The 23,377-nt window shown below is 33.3% G+C and overlaps 1 protein-coding gene and 1 long non-coding RNA gene across 3 annotated transcripts in view; one reads left to right on the top strand and one right to left on the bottom strand.

The window, feature by feature from the left end:
• The first annotated feature begins 31 nt into the window (after positions 1–31).
• LOC136971809 (uncharacterized) lies at positions 32–15,928 on the top strand. Its single transcript, XR_010880224.1, has 2 exons — positions 32–64; positions 15,532–15,928. It is a non-coding gene; the product is annotated as an uncharacterized lncRNA (long non-coding RNA).
• The window catches only part of LOC136971807 (NADP-dependent malic enzyme-like), a 30,574-nt gene continuing 12,546 nt past the window's right edge, over positions 5,350–23,377 (bottom strand). For both annotated transcript variants that reach the window (XM_067266307.1, XM_067266306.1), the window contains exons 3-14: positions 21,746–21,904; positions 16,512–16,636; positions 13,546–13,621; positions 13,237–13,398; positions 11,854–11,957; positions 11,665–11,774; positions 11,503–11,600; positions 11,311–11,424; positions 8,015–8,126; positions 7,028–7,170; positions 6,785–6,955; positions 5,350–6,712 (exon numbers count right to left, since the gene is read on the bottom strand). In XM_067266307.1, the coding sequence (XP_067122408.1) occupies positions 6,494–6,712; positions 6,785–6,955; positions 7,028–7,170; positions 8,015–8,126; positions 11,311–11,424; positions 11,503–11,600; positions 11,665–11,774; positions 11,854–11,957; positions 13,237–13,398; positions 13,546–13,621; positions 16,512–16,636; positions 21,746–21,904 (1,593 nt within the window). In that variant the 3' untranslated portion in view covers positions 5,350–6,493. The remainder of the gene's footprint in view (positions 6,713–6,784; positions 6,956–7,027; positions 7,171–8,014; positions 8,127–11,310; positions 11,425–11,502; positions 11,601–11,664; positions 11,775–11,853; positions 11,958–13,236; positions 13,399–13,545; positions 13,622–16,511; positions 16,637–21,745; positions 21,905–23,377) is intronic.

The following is a 23,377-nucleotide window of genomic DNA, read 5'->3' as shown; positions in this document are numbered from 1 at the left end:
TGGGCATTTAAAAAATCCATTTTTTTTTAATCTTAGTTTCAGTTTTTAAGAAAGAGGGCGTTATGTATGTTAAGCCTAATTTAATTATTATTATTTTTTAAAGTTAATTTTAAATTTAGAATACATTTAACTTTTTTTTTAAAATAAAATATTATTTATTAAATTTTTATTATTAAAAAAAAATATGTGATTTAGTGGAATAAAATTCTCAAGCGTTAATGTATTTAGAATTGTGATTGGTTTTAACACGTGATCCAAAATTACGTATTATAAATTTCCGTGATTTAATTGGGTGTTTCAATTAAATTCAAATTTGAATTGATGTAGTAGCGAATTATTACGGTGGGAAGGATGAAATAAGATTATGTACTTTTATGCATTTTTAAAAATTTAATAACAAAATATAGACACAGTATACGATTTCAAAAATAATTGGAAGCTTATTTAAATTTCTGAGTTTTCATATTTTTAAATTAATATTACTTAGGTGCTTGTGTATGTTGTATTATTTAAATATTGTAAGGTGGGTCTCCCAGAGAGTGCTTTTTACACGTTATATATATACTATTACCCCATCATCATCTTCATACGGATCTTGGGGACGTAGGCATTGCTGTTAATGAAAAAGCAGACAAGCTTGCTAAGAGCAAACCTACATCCCCAGATTTCCTCTCTATCAGTAAACAGGATATAAAGAAAAAATAAACTAACTTTGGATCTCTTACCATAAAAGAGAAGCCTATCCATGGCTGGAAAAAACCTCCAACCCCATTTACAAAGGTCTAGACAGATACGCCACCGTTCTAATCGACGGAGCACCGACTCTTCTTACTGACCACTTCCTGCATAAACAAAACTTAGCCAGACAAGACAAATGTCACCACTGTCCTTCCAAAACTGATAACTCCCTCCAAAGATTGGATGAATGCATTGTCTTCCTAAAGATTGGGAATCTCCTTTTGACACTTTGGTCTGCTAGACTGTCGGAGCGACATAGCCGTGTAGCTACTGCCCAACCGTAACTCAATCAATCGATCAATAAGTCCTTCAAGCAATCCCGTGCGGTAAAATTAAAAAGTACAGACCATCATCTGCACGGAAGTCTAACGCCATCGTGGAAAACCTGAATTCATTGAAAAAATCCACTCGTCCACACAAGATAAAATCCTGGGCTCGTTCCTATGTCTACTTTTATGTGAGTCTGGCTTTTTTTCATCTGTTGTCATCACCTTAGTTTTTTTTAACAGGTGGAGGCCCATTTTTTTCACTTTCAACTTTAACCTTTGCTTGAGGAGTCAGTTCATTCTCTGACTCTGCAAGCAGGGTTGTCTCATCAGCATAATGCTATCTCCATTAATCAAACACTCTTTCAGCACCAAATTCGTATGGATTCCCGGGCATGTAGGCATCACCATCAATGAATATATAAAATACTATCAATACTAGTGAGCACTGCTGCTCCATCTGCTACTCTAGTTGGGGGTGACATAGGCATGTAGCTGCACTCCAACTGCAACTCAATCAATCAAATACTGTACAGTGAGTGACTGGCCGACTTATTGGTTAATCAGTTTTCGAAGTTGACATATTCTGTTGTGAAGTAACAAGAGATTCTTTTAATTTATAATTATATTTAGTTACATTATTTTCCATTTTGTTTCAGTTATCTTTCCTCTTGAAAAAAGAGGTGGTGTAATGGGAGTGGGCTTGTTTGGAAAGACAGAATTCAGCAAGCAGTGAAAGGCTACATAAATGGGCCAACTGAATGGCAGTGTGAGTGAGGATGAATACAGAATGAAGAAGTGAGCAGCTGCACGAATGATTAAGGAAAGAAAGGGCTGAATGAAGAATGGACTGTTTGCAAAGTGCATTTGGGAAAAATAGAAAACTATCATAGAGAGTATATGTGGCAACAGAAAGAAAAGTGTACCTTGTGTAGCAAGTGCAAATAGTGAGCTGATGGGACAAATGTGAAATGCATAGTAGTTGGTTTGAATGTTTTGAGAGCTTGTTGATGAGCATTGGAGGTAGCACAAACAGAGGAACAGGGGATAAATGAAGATGGTGATGGATGTGGCCTTATTCAACAGAGTGGGATTAGGAATGCAATAAGAATGCAAAATGGCAAATCTCCTGGTATGGATGGTGTGACTGCAAAAATGTTAAAATGGGGAAGAATGGATGCTATATAGATTTTAATGTTTTCATGAGTGTATGTATGAGGAGATCCAGAGTGCCTGGGTGTGGAATGAGAATTAGCAATGGACAAGTCTGTGATTTGTTGTATGTAGATGATATTGTGCTCTTAGCAGTACAGAAGAGCTTCAAACACCTGTGCCTAATCTTGAAGAAGTATTTGAAAAATGTATGCTGTGAGTAAATGAGAGCAAAACTACGGTGACTGTGTTTGAATACAAAAGTGAGGAAATGAATTGCATGATTGAGCGGGATGGTAAACAGTTGAAACATGTGAATGTATTTGTATATTTGGAAAGCATGAATGATAGGAATGGAAGAATGGATAGTGAAATTACCTGAAGAATGAATGCTGGAGCACAGGTGGTGGGTGCAGTGAATAATTTGTGAGGGATAAAAGGATTTCTAAAGAGGCACAAATGGTTGTGTATAGAAGTGTTGTGGTATGTATACTCATGTATGGCAGAAGAATTACAAGAGTCATGTTACTGCACATGAGATGAGGTATTTGAGAGGAGTGTATAGTATAACAAGGAGATACTATATGAGAAATGCTGAAGTAATGTGGTGTGAAAGAAAGTGTGATTTAAAAGGTGAGAAATCAGCTTAATGGTTAGCCATGTTGAGAGAATGGAAGGAGAATTGTTGGAGATTACACATGGGTGAATGAGTGTCTGGACAAAAAGTTGCCAAGTGGATGATTTTAGGACTGTAGTCACCTTTTACCTGCTGTTTGTATTTTTTGTATATGTATGTTTCGGTCATTTTAAGTTTTGGAGTTATTTTAAACCTGAACTACTATCTCAACAGTTTCCAGTACTTCATTTGCATAATCTGATACTAAGATTTGTATAATGAGTGGAATTGTATCCCACTAATTTAGGGTTTAAAGATAATTAAAACATTAAATTTTTATAATTCAAAATTTTACATATATTATTGAATTCATACTAAATGGCCTAAAGTAAATTGATTGTTGAAATGAACAAAATAGAAGCAATTGATTGATTTATTAACACACATTATATGGGGGTGACAAGTAATATACGTGAAAAAGTTTCTTCAAGTATGATGTAATTAAGGAGAATACTGATACCTAGAGTATCAATGTGTGAGTAAACAAGTGCCATTTTTTTTATGATGCAACAATTAACTTAAACAAACACAAGATGATTAATCTAAGCAAGGACCAGAAGGTTTTCTTGTGAAGGCATATTACCAGAATGATGAACGGATAGCTAGAGTACTTAGGGCATTTCATACTGTTTGGCACATCTGGAAACAGTGACAGGACAGTTAGAATGTAAGAAAATGAGACTTTCATTTCTGAATGGTGGTTTCTAACTTTAAGTTCCTATATCTCATATACTAATATGTATCCTAGATAATATCAAAGTAACATGATGTCAATAGGGTGATTCAAAAGTTCCTTGAACACTACTCTAGATGACTGTCACAACAACCCGGGCCCTGAAATTTCAGTTTTGACTCCCAAATGGCTGGAAGAAACTTCAAAGTTTTTGATGATACCATTTTCTCAAGATGCATGCTTACAAAATTACTATTCATCAGAAATTTAGCCAAATGGCTATGTTAATAAGCAAAACTTTCAATTTTGGGGAACTTTGAATCCACAAGTCACTGTGTCCAATTCACTGCATACAGTGAAGACCACAGCATGATCAGCAATTACATTGAGTACTGTATATTTAAATTTCATTGAGACTCCAGTCAAAAGTCCCATATATAAGTTCCTTAGAGACCAAATTGTTTCCTTGGTCAAGGAAAAATGATTTTGTCCAGAAATATCACTGTGCAAGATAGTGCTTCTCCTCATCGCACCCAAGACATGTTTAGAATACTTTTAAATACATCAGGATCGTGTTATTGTATATAGGTTACCCAAAGTTTGCAGGTATCCTTACTGCCATGAGTTTTTCCTCTGGGTTATATCAAAGATAATTGTTACAAGAAGGGTCAATGAATGCAGAACAGTTAAAGACTGCAATTAAAAAGGTTGTTAAGACTATCAAAAGCGATACATTAAAAAGGGTTTTTCAGGAGTTTGAAAAAGATATGAATTTTGTGCCGAATCAGATGAGGAGCACCGAAAACATCTACCATTAAAATTAATTTAATACTGCATAACATGCTTTTAACGTCGTTTACCCACATAAAATGGCATTTAAACATTACAAATGACTCGTGATTTTTTCATGAGTAGAGCACTTTTACATATGTAAACATTGTTTATATCGGAGCTCTGCAACCGACGTGCCACGAGATGATGCTAGGTGTGTTGTGGCACAATGCCTACAAGAAGAGGAAGCACAAGGTTTATGGTGGGCATGTGAATATGATGAATACATGATGATTCAAAATGGACAATGATTTACCTATTACATGTTTATTGCCACTGATGTTTATGACAAGAAATTCTAACAAACTTCAAACTTTTACACCTTTACAGTTATATTTCACAGAATCTGTCCACATTAAAATTTTTGTATCACAGTTGTCATTTCAATTTTGTGAAGTAACAGGTAGGTGATGTGTTGTATTCACCTATGATCAAAGAACTACATGTTACTCCACCCAGGATGATTTCTAGATTCTTAAGAAATTTGCTTGATTATTTGATTAATACATTATTGGGCTACATTTTAGCTAATTAAATATAAATTATTATTTAATTTGGACTAAAAGGTTGGCAATTAAGTTACGTTGTATTAGAATTAAATTAATTAATATTTTGAAAGAAACTACTCCAGATTGATCTTTTCTATCTTCACAACTAGGTGCATGGATAGACACAGGGCGTTTCTACATCATCTTTATTCAGAATCTCCTATAGGCCGATACGCGTTTCGGGCATAAGCCCCTCATCTGTCGGCACGACTTCCGGGGATTACTTGTAGGTGGTGTCGACACGTACACATTCCGTTTAGATTCGTATTTGAAATTCTTGCTTACTGCACAGTTGCATTGCCAATTATGCTACACAAACCTCTTAAATTTTTGCTTCCAGGCTAATTAATATAGGAGATATAAGCCAGATTTATTATCAGGTGTTTGATTAGTAATATAATTTGAGTTTAGTTTCTTACATTTAATGTATTTTTGAACTTTTAATAACATTAAAAGAAATAAAAATGACAATATTCAAAATTTTTTATTACATTTTCCTTAATAATTCTTATATTTATCTACAACATATTTTTACACAGTACAGAAAACAAATTTTTTAAATATTTTCTTACTACAGAAATATCCAAATTTTTAAATTTTATATATATTTATCTTTATAATCTGTTGTTCAAATTATTCTTCCTCCAATCAAAACTTTATCACATATGCCATAAAGCATATATACTGTATATCCATATTTTAAGGCAAAATGTCAACAACATATTTTGATTTACATATAAGGGATTATCAAAAAATTTTAGTATTTTGTTAAATTAGCGAGGTAGAATTCCTTATTCTGTATTAGATGTAGCAACGTAGGCTCCCGAAACAAGTATAATTTAAAAACTCTTTTTCTTGGAGTAAAAACTTAGAAAACTCTAGCACTTTCGGATCACAGTCCATCGTCAGGAGTCAACAAGAGAGACTTTCTCTTGTCAACTCCCGACGATGGACATGCGGTCGAATCTACAGTTTTCTTACTCCAAGAAAATAGTTTAAATTATATTATATGTGGCAATAAAAATCTTTAAGCTCTGCTCTTAATTAAAAGTTAATTTGCTTAAATGTAATACAGTTAAAATGATTATCTTGATTATTATTATTGAGTTTTAGGTTACAAATAATTGTATCATTTGGACAGACCTTTTCAGTTGTCAAATTTAAATCAGCTAGCAATTTAACAACATTTTAAAAAATATATCTTCAATCTTCAACTTTCAACTTTTAAAAATAGGAAAAAACGTTTGATTATCCCTTGTATTGTCGTGATTACATATTTTACAATACTTAACAGAAACACTTTAAACATTACGTAAAAAACAGATAATACTATAAACAACAAACATTTAAAATGTGTGGAATAAAAATATAGAATGTCTACTTTATTAATAAACAGATTTCTATTAAATTAATTTTGACGAAATGCGCAGAAATACTATGAAATGTGAATTAAACAGTTAACCTTTTGATTTTGATAAACATTCGTAAATATCGTTTACAGATTTCTGTGGCATTCTTCGACAAAATTGTTGATTTTTCGGTAAAGACTGTTACAGAAATCCATAATTTTACAAAGTTTAAATCTCGTGTCGTTTCCGTTTAGTCATTATTATTCTGTCAGTTTCTCTTTATAGTTATAATCGTATTGTACGGTCTTCAGAAAAGCAAGTTTGTCTGTGGGTTCCGGAAGGAGGGTGGCAACGCGTTGTCTGTAAAAGTAATCTATCAGCTTTGCTGCAATGTTATCGGATACTTCTCTGAGTAGCGATTGCGGAGGATAAACTCTTCCTTCGTTCATCTGTTCTTCGGTTACTAAATCGGCAAGAGCCTGAAAGAATAATTTTTAGTTAGAATATAAATTAGATTTTCTTGCTTACAAAGAGGCAAAAATATAAAGTACTTGAGCCGCCACTAAAAAGACTTCGTTGGAAATGTGGGGTACGTTAACGGCCGTAACGGCTAATCCTACGGCTGGAAATATGTATGCATTGTTGCCTTGTCCCGGATAGAATGTTTTACCCTTGTAAGTAACTGGATCGAATGGACTTCCACTAGCAAATATACACTTTCCCTGGAGGAAAGAAATGCAATGATATTGAAGATAAATATTTCATATGAAGATTTAATTTAATAACTAACTTACATCAGTATGAGTGTAGGCTTCTTCAGCTGTACATTCTGCTTTGTCTGTAGGATTACTTAGAGCAAAAATAATTGGCCGATCACAGTTATCTAGCATTGCTTGCAATACATTTTTTGTGAATAGTCCGGTCTGAGCAGAAGCACCTGTTAGAAAATAATTAAATGTATAGGTATATTTTTAAAATTTAAGATTAAATACATCATACTTTTCTGTTTGTGATATACAGTAGACCCCCCCTATAACACGGTAGATACGTTCCGTGTTATATGAATCCGTGTTGTATGAGTCACTTAAATACATGAGCCAATCACAGCCCGGCACGTGTGCAGTTTAGGGGTTACAGCTGTTTGAAAGGTTTTCTTCCATAAAATTAATCGATTCTAGACTAATTTGACTCGAACATTTCCAAATCACATATGGATTATTCCCAAAAAATTATACAAACTATGCTATAAACAAAAAATTGTAGGATTACTTACCGAATGTGCACCGTTTGACAATGCCATTGCTTAAGCTTATTTTTGTCGTGGAGTGGCTCAACGAACAATGGGCGCGTTTCCTGATAAGTTATTTTTCTGTGAAAAATTCGCCAAACTTTGGAGACATCATTAATAAAAATATAATTTTTGTGGCCTTCAAATAATAAATGTTTTTTAGTAGGTCCAGTGCTCATTTAAACTCGATGGTTTGTACAATATCCACTACCGGTCCAGATTCGACCAATCCTGACGCAACATGAGTCGGCGATGACATTTTACCATGTTATACGAGTCTCTTTTAGCGTGTTATACAAACACAATCGCAATTTTTTTGCCGTGTTATATGAATCCGTGTTATATGAACCCGTGTTATAGGGGAATCTACTGTATTTATAGTTTACGAAGAATATAAAAGAATATTAAATAAAATAATTTGAAATTAAGAATATTGATATCAACATATTAATAATCTTAATTACAAAATTATCATTACAGAAACTGGTAATACCTAGCAAAGCAGTTGGTTTTATAGTTTTCACCATCTCCTCCAAATCAGTCATGGGTTTATGATCTTTTGCATACTTTTCTTTATGGGCATCGATACCACCTGAAGGCCTATCCTATACAAACAATAAAAGAAAAATTATTAATTTTAGTAAAATAAACAAACAAATAATGTATAAATTGCATAAAATTACAGAAGATTAAACTGAAAATTTAAATATCTATGAACATTTACCTTACTTTCTATGATGTGGCATATTAATAACTGAAAAATTAGTTTAGATATTGTTTAAAAATTCAACATTTTTAAATTATAGCAAACTCCTTTAGAACACACAACAGTTATTTATAATCACTGCATGTAGTGACAGTTTTCAATTATGTAAAGCCCTAGAAAGTTAGCCTTTGCAATGATGATTCATGCAAGATTCTACTGCAAAGAAGTCTTCATGCATTGCAATAAAATTGTATAACTTTCTCAACACACTTATGAACCTTTTTTTGAATATGCTATTTTAGAACAATATATTTGTAATTTCACTACAATAAAATCTCTAGCATTTAGACTTAAGTTGCATAAGATAAATCTTCAAGTGCACAAACTGAAGTCATATAAATCTTGCAGTCAGCACCATTTCCAGCAATTATAGCGCCTAGTTCTAGGTTGTCATGTGGCACCTTACCTGTAAAGCCTGTACCTTAATCTCCAATATTAAGGCACTTATCATATTGTACAACCAGCTTCTGAATTCCATCCTTATAGAAACCTGGCATCTGATTTGTCAACCACTGCAGCATGGCTATTTTGACATCATCTTAGTGCTGAGTGCCTAGATGCTTTTTCAACTGGAGGAACAAGTGGTAGTCACTAGGTGCTAAATCAGTGCTATTCAGAGAGTGACCAAGTCATTCCCAGCCATATGATATCATAAGATCTCGGGTTCATTGAGCCACGTGTAGACGGGCATTGTCATAAAACAAAACAATTCCCTTACTGAGCTTGCCATGCCTTTTGTTTTGGATTGCATGACACAGTCTAGTTAAGGTCTCAGAATGTGTCTTGGCATTTATTGTGTCACCCTGAGGCAAAAAATCAACCAGCAATACCCCCTGCCTATCCTAAAACACAGTGCACATCATTTTTCAGGCTGAAATTGTTTGCTTGAATTTGACTTTCATGGGTGATGTTGAATGCCTCAATTCCATGAATTGCAGTTTGTATTCTTGTGATGTTCGAGCGACAAGTACGAGGTCCCGCGAGCGGAATGGTACAAATAAATACAGTTAAATCTTATTTTTGTCACAAAGTAATTTATTATCGCTCTGAACAGGTTCTTTTCTTTTGGATCCCAACGCTACAAACGATTTCTGTACACACGTGTTAAAATTTTGATTTTTACAAAGAGATAATTGAGCGCGACAATGATACACGGGGCGAACTTAAAACTAATTCTTATACTACTTACAACTAAAGGAAGAAAAGAATAAGAATAGACTAAGAGGAAGATAGAAATACCCGGGATTTTCCTGAATTTGTAACCTTGGGTGGGACACCACTTTGGAGTTCTCCTTTGATCATTATGTTCCGTCCTTTCTGCAGACGTTTAGTCTGATTATCTCGATAGCTTTTAAATTTCTCTTATAGGAATTCCTTCCTATCGATTCCTTAGTTCCTCGTAGCCTCCGATCATCTTCCACTCGATCTAGAGCGCTACTTCTTTCAAGTCCTTACACTTTGGAATCTGACTCCAATCTCTTCTTCACAAAAAAACTCCTGGTCGTCGATTGTTCTACACACAATCCGGAGCACACTCTTCTCTCGTCAAGAGCTTGACCAAGACTGGCCTCTCTCTTTTGTTCACCAGCCCCAGGGCCTCACTTCACCCTTTGTTTTACTGCACATTTCTTGGAATCGGTAATCCCACCCAAGGGACAGGGATTAAGAAAGATAAAATAAGAAAATTCTAGAAGGAAATAAGACAAATAAAATAGAGAAAATTACAAAAATAAAATAGAATTATAATTATATACAAATAAAATACATATATATAATAAAAGATGTATTTAAAATATGGCCGATGGCCACATCTGGTGTAACATGAGCCACCCATGCCCCAAATTGTTGCCAGTGACAATTTGGCTTTAAAAACTCATCACTTTCATCACTATATTGCTTGAGGAAAGTCAAAGCACTGGCTAAATGTTTGGTTTCGTGCACCTCTGTCAGCATTTTGGATACCCATTGTGAGCACAACTTCCAATAATTTGAGTGTTTTGTCACAATTTCATAAAGAATGCTCCTTGAAACTTGAGAAAGTTATCATAAGATAACGATTAAATCGCAAAGCATTTTAATCGTTATCTTATGCTCGAACTTTTGCATCAAGTTTCTGCACCAAGTCTTCAGTAGTGACAGATGGCCACCTACTACGCTCCTTGTCGTGGACATTAGTATGGCCATCTTTAAATGCTCTAACCCATTTTCTTACGATTTCATTGCTCGTAATGTTTTTTTGATACACCTCATTAATCTGGCAACGAATGTCAGTTGCTTTCACATCTTTTGCATTAAGAAAACGAATCACCATGTGTACTTCACAATCAGTGGAATTTTCAATTGTCTGACACATTTTAAACACTGCTCATCTATCATTCACATCACTCTCCTCTCCACTCCGGAAACCGGACAATTAAAGCACTCGGTTTTCCAAAAAATGTCTATTATTAATGTAATACATGTATGATAATTTAATAAAATCTACACCCATTCATCTAAAACGAGAGATGTGCAGTACAATAATTGGGAATTATCTTTCTCTGCATCCTCTTCCGAACATTATCCTACTTTTAAAGAGCATAGTGGCAGATATACTGGGTTAATAATTTATTCCGAGAATAAAAACGTATTTTTAAAAACACACACACACATGTAAAATGAATGAATGCTTCCATAATGGCAACCGTGGCTAGCCAACAGATGTAGGTACTCAGCACACATTCGTGGAATACCGACTGCAGCACTGCAGCAGCCCTATTTTAAAATGGTACTAACTTAAAAAACATAGCTTGTATATAGATTTTCAGAAGCTTTAACAGTTATGCTATCCACAATTTCATTCTGATCTCATACATATACATTGTTTAGATCTACCATACAGCCATACCAAAGGATGGCTGTCTAACCATTTAACTTTCAGACAAAATTTATGTAATTGTTTTTAAATAATAGAAATAAAAGATTTAATTGATTTAAGATTAATATCTACATATATATAAAAAGAAAATTAAATTCTAGGGTACCTTTACAAGAAGACCTTTAGAATCGGTCATCCAAACTCTGTTGGCGGCATCCTTAGTAGAAACTCCTTCTTTCTCCATAGCCATCACAAGCAAGTCGGCAGTGCCCAAATTAGCCTATTCGTTTAAAATAACGTTATAATTTGGGACTTTAAACTAAACTAATACTATATTTTATCTTTTATACATTCTTACCTCACCTGCACCTACAAAGAGGAATGTATTTTCTACCAATTTCTTTCCCGTGATTTTCATACTTGCAAATAAGCCGGCAACAGCAACCGATGCTGTTCCTGTTATAAAAATTAATATTAAGTATATTTTATATAATTAAATAATTTAGAAAAATTCGCATACCCTGAATATCATCATTAAAAGTGCAGTAATTATCTCTGTATTTCTTCAAGAAACGAAAGGCATTACTGTTGGCAAAGTCTTCGAATTGGATAAGACAAAATTGTCCGTATCTGCCAAAGAAATTTATTGCAAAATGTTTAAATTTTACCAAAATACTTTAATAGAAGGTATAAAAAAGGTCATATATACTGTTTCTTCACAGCTTGCATAAATTCCTCTACAAAATTATCATATTTTTCACCTCTAACTCTCTTCTGTCTGAGACCAATATAGTAGGGATCATTCAACAATTTCTGTTAATGAATAAATTATATTATTTTTAATCAGATTTGATTAACCATAAAGTTGTAAATTAAAATTCAAGACCTTTTTGTTCTACTATTATATAAAAGTAATGCTTAATTAATGCTTGCTTGTACAGGATGTTTCAAAAATACAGCATAACCTCGGGAATAAGTTCATGCGTAGGCAATAAAAACAGGTTTTATCAACACAAGTCTGGAAATGCTTAGTTTCCAAGTGAGTTGAAGGTCTGTCTATGTTACATAACTGTTCATGTCATCTTGCAAAGATCTGTCTTGGTTTTTAAATTATTTACTGGAATGTCTTATCTCCTGCAGGCAATTTCTTTCATCACAAAGATACTGACAAAACTTGGAATCATCTGATTTAAATTCACTAGATTTCTTGTGGGGCCATTTAAAATCACTGGTGTATTCAAATACACCAGTAGCTGATGTGGAAACTCCCCGTGATAAAACTGTGGCAGGTTACGAGACAATACGAAACATGTTGAAGATTTCAATCGCGTTCACAAGTCCATGCAATCTTGATGCGAGGCCTGTATTTAGACAGAAGTAGCGCCGTAACTAGCCTTTTATGCACCCGGTGCAAGCATCTGTAACTACGCCCCAAAACTATGACCCAAATCTTGGTCCAGGTCATTTCTGCACCCCCCAGGGTCTACGCCCTGTGCCTGGGCACCGCCGTAGTTATGACACTGGGCAGAAGGTGGACATTTTAAACAATGACTAAGATGACGTGAACAGTTATTATGTGCCATATAAACACCTTCAAAACTTGGAAACAAGCATTTCTAGACTGCTGATATAAGCTGTTTTTATTGTCTATATGTGAAGAACTCGTTTCAGAGGTTATGCCATGTATATTTGAGACACCCTGTATAAACAATGCTTATTGAAATTCTATAGACTCAAATTTTAATTTTAGATATAATTGTGAATGATTATATCTAAAATTAAATGTCTGGAAGTGAAGAGTTGCAAGTCTGGGTAGCATAACTGGCAACATATCTGCACGGTAAGCCGGGTTTGCGGATTCGAGTCTCGCTCCGCATCAATTCTTTTCTTCCAGAATATTTTGAATTATTTAATAAATATTAATTTAATTATAATTATTAAATTTAAGAAGATATGGCACCTAACACCTACTTTTAGTACGAAATTACTTAGAATTTAATTATTAATAGTAGCAGAAAAATAGCCAGATTCATTACAGTGATCGTTTGGCTTTGATTATTCTAACTTTGAAAAGTTAATTATTCTCGCTAACCTCGTTATCTGTTCCAACGTCTAAAGTGACCGGGAGAGTAAGATAAGGAGGTAAGCCCGAAAGTGCCGTGTACAGAGACAGTTTACCGACTGGTATCCCCATTCCGTTTGCTCCGAGATCTCCGAGTCCCAATATTCGTTCTCCATCGGTAACTACAATAGTCTAATTAAACAAAATTGATACGAGTATATTAATCAGACTGAAATTGTCAATAAATTTTAAATGATATATTAAATAATTTCATAAAAATCTTTTAAAAATAAAAAAAGATGAAAAATTTTTCAAAAATTCTTCCTTCTCCATACTAACTTTCACATTATTTGCTGGCCAATTGTCCAGTATCTCTTCAATGTGGCCAGAGTCTTCAATATTAATGAAAAGACCTCTAAAATAAGAAATTACGAATTTAATAAAATAATTATTCTTAATAGAGTACTAGCAAAAAGCACAGGAATGGTTAAATATCCTATGTTTTAAAATTATAAATAGTCATTTTGTACGAAAGTTTTACTGAAGTAAAAAGAAGCAATTAAAGGTTTGAGCTGTTTAATTTATTTTAATAATTTAAAATTACAAAATGTTTAGATAATCTAATACTTTTCGGATGTTAACTAAAGATGACGAGCAAATATTTATTGTGACAATCATATTTTTAATTTATTTAATTTAAAATATATGCTCTCCACCTCAAATTAGTAATGGCTTGCCCCTGTACATCATACTTTTCCTTTAACAGTAATCGTTCTGGTCATTAACTGCTTTCAGGGGAAAATTTTTGAATTGAAATGACTTCCAATTTGTATTGGAAGTTCATATATAGTTAATCGGGGACTCCTGCCACTAAGGTTTCCATATCTGGTTTGTGTTTCGTCTATCTAACTCCGTTCTCGAGATTAAGGAAAGATGGACGGCCGGATGGCAGTGAAAATTTATAGGTCTGCAAATTGCAGCCAAATCAGAATACAAAGTCTACATACTGGTTTGAAGAACCAGATTGGAACCTCAAATTTACAGAGACAGAATGATGAGATACGTTAGCTTGTCCCTCACCATGTAGCTGTCTCAATCTGAGCCTAGCAGAATCCACAGTAGATTTGAAAAGCGGACTCTTAGTGCTTAAAGGTAGGTCGTGTGCAGTCTACCTTTTAATACAATTTTTGTATTTCATTACAATTTTAATACCTTTTTGTATTATTCCTAAATTCTTGTTACGTTTGGGGTTTTATATCATTATTAGGGGGGAATCCTTTGTCTGCAAGACATTTCCTAATGTATATTAAAATAAATAAATTAATTAATTCCACAGATCAGATCTTACATCACATCAGGACTTCGATTATTTGAAAAAAATTCAGAGAGATTCAGCATATTCCATAATTGATGCAGCTGAGAATTAGAAAAATACTGAATACAGTACCTAAATGATAAAAAATACAAAGAAAAATTGCAAGATAAAATACGTGTTCTAAAACATCCAGGACAAAATATACTTTTATTCAATACATTGTAAAAATACAAAATATTAAAGACTTATACGAATAAATGTATTCCTGTAGTCTTCCTTGTTGTCCTTTTCGCAATCACAGAAACACGATCCACATTAGTGCAGTTGAATATAGGTGGGAAGTAGCCTATAAAGAAAGGTCGACTCCACTAATACGAACGATGTTCTTGCGATTGCAAAGAGGACGACAAGGAAGACTACAATAAAACATTTATTCATACATCTTTAGTATTTTGTATTTTTACAATTTGTTTTATAAAAATAAATTGTTTGTGTCAATTGCACAAGTTCGTGTATCGAATAAAACAGCCGTGTAGGGAACTTTCAAGCAAAACCTGAAAACATCTTTATTTCGTCATTTATTTTCTGTAGCTTTTGTAACTAATAAACACAAGTTATTTACATAATAACAACTCTGTTAATTTATTTAGAATAGAGTAGAGTAGAATATTTACTTATTTATTGATTTTTGAAAACACAGTGGTGGCCAATTGTTTAGGACCAAACATGATTGTGGCAAAAATCATTTATTAAATACAAAAAAAAAACTGGAAATAAATAATTATACAAATACAAACAATTGATTTTTTCATAAGACATTTGTAGAACAAAGTAATTTGCATAATTTGTTGTGGAAAAATTACAAGTTGTTTAGCAATACACTCGCATACATCTGGTCATTAGTTTAAAACCAGTTGCAATAAATCCTACAAACAAAGTAAGTAGATTCCAGAAACTTACTAAAACATATCAAAACATTCAAATGTAATTAAAGTAATATATATTTTTAGCCAGAAACTGCAAGTTTAATCAGTCGTTGCCAGTTCCTTGATTGGACCACTCATTTTTCTGTTTGTGGATACCCTGTGCTCCTTGGGATACATCATTTTCGGATACCTCCTTGCCTACACCATAATATTTGTTGTATACTCAGAACCATCCTCTAGAACTTTTCCTTTTTCCACCCGACCGGCTCACATCAGATAAAGATCTCCTACAAGATCCTCTACCCTCAGAACATTGCAACCAAGATCCTCTACAAGGTATTTATCCCCACGCATATCTCATGTGAACTCTGAGAATTTAGGCCTATCGAGACCTATTTTAGCTTGATTTATTATACTCACTATCAATAAATTGTATGCAATGTATTTTCTTTCCTTTACAAATAAACGGTTGTTTCATTAACCTACTCTCTGCGTGAGTCACTTCCTGCTCGCTAACACGCGGTCTCCATCCCGAACCCAATCATCCGCGTACACAGCCACTCATGTGACCTATGTTCAAATCTGAATCAACACGCCGTCTCGGCTTCTGTGTCAAACAAGACAGTGGTGTCAGTCTTGACGAGGCACTAAAGAGGTGCCGACCTGACGGTCACATATCTATCTAACTCCATCTCAAGATTAAGCAGGACAGAGACAAATGAATGCCAGTGGAAATTTATAGGTCTACAATTTTTTAAAATCACAGCAAAAAAAATTATTTGCATCTGCAAAGGAAAGTCAAAAAACTATTTAACTTCATTTCAAAAAACTTTTATGAATTTGACAATCTTCTGATACTGTTATGGTACTAAAACTTGCTCTTATGGAAGTTAAACAATAACATTTGCAGTATGTAATATGCATCATTTTTTCTTTATTTTAAATAAAAAAAATGAATATATTTAACCATTCCATTCTGTTTTTACTAATCATGTGTAATAAAACAATATAATTTACTAAAATTAAAATTTATTATAATCTTAATCACACTTATCAAATATTACCTCGGACGACGAAATATTATGTGGTAATTCTGGCAAGCTGTTCCCACAATTGGAGTGTATACTATTGGCATTAGTCTGTCGGTGTGTTCGGCCATGACTCGATAAAATAATTGTTCATTGTTATCCTGTTAAGAAAACACAGATTTCATTACTTACGTTAATACATCAGTAATGGCTGCAGTTATGGATAATACACAGTACAATAGTATTTTTTTTTTTTTTTCATTTATTTATAAAGATATGATGGCTCATCTGCTAAGGATGTCATAAGAGTCCTATAATTTTTCTGATTTTTGCCTTTTGCAGAAACTTTTAAATTATGTGTAATGTTCGATATTCTGATTATAGGTAAACAAAACTCAGCCACGTTTGTCAAAAGGCATTGCTCCTTGGCAATGGATGATGGTTTTGAATCACACTTAAAGAATGAACACTTTTTTTAAATCTAAATTTAAAAAACTACTTGGTCTCGTTAAGCTAATCTTTTGTCTACTGAAATAACACGATAATTTGGCACATGTAAATTACATCAGCACATTCAGAAGCGCATTAACGTGTCATTTTGTAGAAAATATTTAAACAAACTTGTCTTAAATATATTTCGGCTTAATTTCATATTAAAATTTAAATAATTATCATTAAGCATGCAATCATTAAGCAACATACAAGGGCATGTTAACTGCTGCCCAGAATTTCAGCAATGGTGATGGAATTGTGTGTTACATAATCTTAATTTAACGTTTATTTTTCTAGGTATTCCCTCTCCATACACTGACATTTCTCCATTTTGGTAACAATTTTATGTCTACAGAATTGCAATCTTTTGACTGGTGTTGGATTCACTGCGTGACAAACTCTGACTTTAGTATTCTGGTTGAATCTCCTGTCACACACAGGTTCCTTTGAAGAGTCAAATAGGTGACAATCGCATCAAAGACAGATTAGGATATAGGCCAGGTGATCTAGAATTTCCAACCGAGACTGTCAATTGCTTCTACTGTGCACAGGGCAGTGTTCTGATACCAGCCAAAAGACTTCTATTTTGCTATGGATTTTTTGCCTTTCAGCCATTGTTTTCTTCATTTCCTTTGTCTTGCTTTCTACTCTATTTCCATAGCATCTCTTTGTTCCTTCTCTGCCATTTTCTATTCCTTTTATTAATACTTAATTCTATTTATTTCTCATGGCTGTATATTGTTAGCACATGCAACACTTTCCTCTAAAACAACAAATCCAGAAGTTACATGGGTCTCCATTGAATTAAGATTGATTGGAACTGGAGTTGGGGAAATAGAAGAATACAGAGAAAGAAGAGGATGAGTAGGAAGTAGTGCTCAAGGTGTGTTAAAAGTAGATGAGGTTCTGTTTCTAGTTGGAAAAAAGTGATAAAAAACGTAGTGCTATTTTACAAGTCTGATACGCGTGTAAACTTCAAACTAATAAAGAAAGATTGACAACAACAAACTTCTAACTTTTGTTGCAGTGAAGCTACAAGTGGATAATTTGGATACCTCATCATACAAAAGAATATCCTTTGTAAGTGACTCATAAGTGAATTCTTATAACAATAATTGTTAGAACGTGTTTCCAACCATTTCATTCTTATATCTTTCTCTTCTTTATGTCTCTTCTTAATACTAATCTAAGCAAGTAAATATACACACTATTCTCATAATTTTTGCAGTCAAATCTTAGTTTGAATGTTCTTTGTTACAGATATCAGCTTAATTATGGTTGCATAATAGTATGAGACAGAAAACAAGAAAATTATATTGTTGAAGCCCCAGAGGCTGCATATTAGGACCTTGTGAACTGTGGGTTGCTCATGACTGTGCTAAATGATGGTGCATATGTCTACTGCTTTTATCTTTTCAACAACAACTTTCTGCATGACTACCAACATGTTGTCAGTTAATGAAATACATGCATCTAGAATACATTGTTGCATTACGTCAGCTGCATTTTGTAAACCTTTGACTTCAGAAATCCCACAGGAAAAAAAAAAAAAAATCTATTGATGTAAGGTCTGGTTGGTGGTCTGTTCATTGGTCCACTCCAACCTACTCATTGCTGTACAAAATTGGCATTAGCCAATCCTGCATTGCATGAGTGTTCTGCAGCGATGCATTACTATCCTTGCATGTTGTGCAGTGAAGCATTTGACAGTCTATTCTGGGATCCTAGTTGATGTTTTGGGATGCACTTAAAGGTTATAGTATGTACTCACTTTTTTCATATGCTACAACTTTGTAATCAGTACTGTTGCCCTAGTTTTATTGGGGGCTGAGATTACAAAAGCCTACTCCAATAGGAAGACTGGAAAGAATGAACATTTGTACTATCATTTAGCACATGTCTGACATTATATAGATTGGCAAAATGTCTGCAGCAATTGCCCTATTAGTTCTTGAAATAACCGACCAGACAGACTTTTGTTACCTCCCTGCATATAGAGAAGACAAAGAAATCACATAGTGTGTCTCTGGTATGGGATTAAGACAACTATTCCCTACCCCTATAAAATTAATATTATTTTTACTAAAAGAAAATAAAAACTTAAAATTGAAGGCAGTCTGTTGAAAAAAGAATCAACATTTATTCAGTTTCAATGTTCCAGAATACAACTTTTGATGACAGACCTATTTGTTAGCTACTTGGCCATCAAAATTAAAACTTCCCTTTAAAAACAATGAAAAATATCCAATTAAAAACAAGAGTTTTAAAATTAGAGATGGTAGAATTGTTTTTAGGACTAGGAAAGTTTAAATTTGACAGCAAATAGCCTACAATGAAAGGTTGGTCATCAAAAATTGTATTCCAAAACATTGAAACTGAATAACAGACTGCCTTCAATTTTAATTATAAACTTAATTATGATCTGGCAACATCCTACAAGAAAATAAAATCTTTACTACTACTTTTTATTAATAAAGAAACATTCTGTGTATTTCCTTTGTTCAAAAAATGTCTAAAAGGGTCCTCTCTATTCCTGGACCCGTATCAGCTCTCAATAGCCCTGGCTTTAGGACTAAAAGTCTCTCAGGCTCCTATACCCTTCCTTCTGGTGTGACACACACAGCTCATTACACTTTTTTTTCTCTTTATGCACTTTAAAAATTACATAATTATAAAATGTAGAAAATCAATTTAAAATTTTATAACAGAAACTAGTCCACAGGTGCCAGAGCTACAGCTTTCACTTTGTCTCGTGCTTGTCAGCTCTGCATGGCTCACATTCACAATGTTAAAGATGTTATGGCTTTGTTGATAATCTGCACAATTACCTTGCAAATTTCCTACATCTTTTGGCATTGTGCTGGTTGAAGACTCTGGGACACTGTTTGTTCATTGTTATACCTTTCAACTGTGTGCTCTTCCTATCACTTCATCACTAAATGCTTAAAGAAGTATTTAATACATTTCAATTGCCTTTTCTCCAAGTTTAAAATGAAACTTGAAATAAAGCTTTGTTCGTGAAAGTCACTTTAATTTCACAATACGACGAATGCACGTCAAATAAACAAGAGCAACACAAAGTACCGTCTCGGCACTTTGCCACTCGGAACGATAATTCACAAGATTTGAGCGCAATGCCTCCTAGAGCCACGACACCATATTAAGAATCAGTTTTGGCACTACAGCAACAGTGAGAATTTTCATATTTTTAAAATATAAATTTCAAAAAAGTATTATAAATTGTCAAAAATAACAATTACTAACATTCAGGATTATGCTGCTCCTTCATTTTTAGCAATGCTGATAGTATTATGAGGAGTTTAATCTAATCATTGGTCAATAATTTAGTCTTACAAAATATCGACAGTCATCTAACATAATATATAAATAATATTTACAGTATTTAGCATTATTATTTTATAGCACTGTTTATTTATCTAACTATTTTTTATTTTTTATAAATATTTGAATAATGTAGACGCAAGCAAACTTATTTTAGTTACTTTTTGGCAAAGTTAACACGTGTGTGTTTTCCAAAACCACGTACATCCAGCAATTCTGCAACCTTGATGCAGAATTCTGTATCGAGGGTCATTACCCCAGATTGCGAAAGAAGTTTGTGGAATCGGGGGAATTGCCGATTAACAAATTCGGGCTCGAAGGGCATACCTATCAGTTTAGGATCTTAAATAGGTTTTTGCATTCCTGTTTTATAAATTATTATATATTTCCGAATTTAAAATCGTTTAATACATTAAATGGTTTAAAAGTTTCTCACTGTACATTTTATAATCCTATTATTCAGCATCATATGGTAAGTGATGAAATTATAATAGCAGACCGGAGTTGCAGGAGTTCAAATACTTCATTAGTATAAATACCAGAATAGCAGGAGTCGGATTCTTCGTTAGGATAGATACAGTTGGCAATGTCGGCACAGTTAAGTTCGACACTCAAGTTATTTGTGTTTATGTGGCCATTGTAGTAGCTGCCAACTTATGACCTGGTTTATTTTCAGAATAAATATTTTTATTCCGAAAATATTTTTTTTTTGGACTTTCTTTACATCTCGTCTTTCTCTCCACAACATATATAAAAAGTTTTCGTTACTTTATCGGTACGATATATAATTATGAGTTTAGTAAGAATGTCGGCAAGCGCCTTTATTTATAGAAAATAAAAAACTGCATAAACTCAGAGAATTTGGGAATATGGCCAGTATTTTTGTAGTTGATGAACATTATTATATTAATAATTTACAGTTTCTATGAATTGAAAACAGCCGCTCGGTCTTCAGAATCTAAACTAAGAAGCTTGGTTCTATTTATATGCACCAGATGAACATATTATATTCTATTTAAAAATAATGTTTTAAAATAAATCAATAATAAATTATTAAATTAACATTTTTTAGGTAAATTTATTATAAAATGATGTACTTTTCAAATGTATTTATAGTAACAAATGGTAAAATTAATTATTGTAATAATTTCGATGCATCATTCAGGGCCACATTTCACTATTCGGAATTCGAATGGCATCCTGAAATGAATTAAATTTGAAGTACGAGGCACCACTGTAATTAAAATATTTTGGATGGAAAATAAATTTAAAACTTTTATTTGTAGAAATGTAAAATAAAATTCCATTATCAAAAATATATTTTCTAAAAACAGCCAAAGTTTTATTGAATAATACTTTCTACTAAATCACTTTTGTAAATAGCCTTAATGTTAAAAACTGAGAATTAAAATTATATTTCAATATACCAACTTTACCTGCAAATCACGTAAATATATGTAACGACTGAAATCATCGCTGTATATGTCCAAATTCTTCAGCACTATCTGTACTTGATCTTGCATCTTACGTACTGCTGCCGGTAATAGACCGCGGAAGCCCAGATGTTCCCTTTCTTGTCGAGAGAATGCCAATCCCTAGAAGAAAAATATTTGAAGATTTTATGTTTATTATATTTATATTGATGAGAATTTTTGTTATTTTTTTTTAATTTGAAAATTATTTCTCTTATCAGTCGAGTAAATGTAATATTTTGAATAGGTAATTGCTTCTTTCCTTTTCTAGTGTGCAATGATAATTGATAAGTCGGATAAATGATTAACTTATATATTTTTTCCTACATATCTACAACATTAGGTTACACCTGCAAATTCTGTAGCTTGGTATTATCTTATAAATCAACAATTATAGCAAACTGGCATCAAATATTTAAGTTTAGTTAATGAGAATAAAGTTTCTTTCATAAATTTAATTTCAGTATTCTTCTTGGAATGAAAAGTTTTAGAAAATCAAGCATTTTCAGACTATCAGTGGCATAGCGAGGGGGGTGCAAGGAGGTTGTCATGCTCCAGGTGCCGAGTGGCACCTGGAGCATGACAGACCCCCTCGCAGAGGGACACCCAAATGATCTCCAAGACAAACTATATGTGTTTCTGGAGGGAGGGGGTGCCAATAAAGTGTCATGCCCCGGATGCCAGTTATGTTCGCTACACCACAGTAAGGATGGTCAAACCTTGTCCTGAAAGGAGCTGCAGTGAGAATCTAGAAGAGCCAATTGTAGCTTGTAAGCCCCAGTTTAGCCATCATTGCTATATACCCTCAGGACTCAGCAAGAAAAATGATCATATTTATTTCTCTTGATGATGGATATATAATCCAAACCTGTTTAAATTTTCTAAAATGTTTGCTCTGAGAGTAGTAGTTTAAATCGAACTTAGGCAGTTAGGACCTTGTCGGGGCTGTAGGCTATGTCCATAGTAGTAAAAAAGTCAAGGAAACTGATGTTCTATATGTGACCCTTTGCATGATAGACCCTCCAAAATCAGACATTCTAGAATTTTGAAGACCTCTGAAAAATGGGGTAAACTTTAAAACTGAAAAAGTCCAGAATTATTTCTTAAAATAATTCTAAAAATCAACCATTTTTCACTTTACTAGAGAAGGCTGAAAGCTCGTAAAACATGAGAAACATCATTGTATCGAGTACTTCTGGGGTATGATCTGAGTCATGCTGCACACTCCATTAAACCAGTTGTATGAAAGCTTTGGAGGCAAATATCTTTGCCAAGGGTCACAATTAGAGATATGGTTCTTTTTGGTCATCTAGGGTGTCTAAAATTAGAGTCCAAACCACTCATTCAGAAGTGCAATTTTACCCAACAGTTAATGAAAATTCCGGTTTTATTAATTCTGACATTAAAATAATTCAAAAATGTTTAACTTTAAGATTTATTAATTATAAAATTATTGTTAATCAACGGTAATTCATCTGTTATTATTTGCCTGCTAGATTAACAACTGTCTTTAATAACTAGTGCATAGTTTAAATAAGAAAATGCCAGCAATTTAATCTATTCTACTATGAGCAAGTATTGATTAAAATGATAAAA

This window comes from Centruroides vittatus, unplaced genomic scaffold (assembly GCF_030686945.1).
Source record: "Centruroides vittatus isolate TY-2023 unplaced genomic scaffold, ASM3068694v2 contig_2726, whole genome shotgun sequence".
In the NCBI taxonomy this organism is placed as follows: Eukaryota; Metazoa; Arthropoda; class Arachnida; order Scorpiones; family Buthidae; genus Centruroides; species Centruroides vittatus.
The sequence above is the reverse complement of the archived record's forward strand: the minus strand, read 5'-3'. Positions and strand labels throughout refer to the sequence as shown.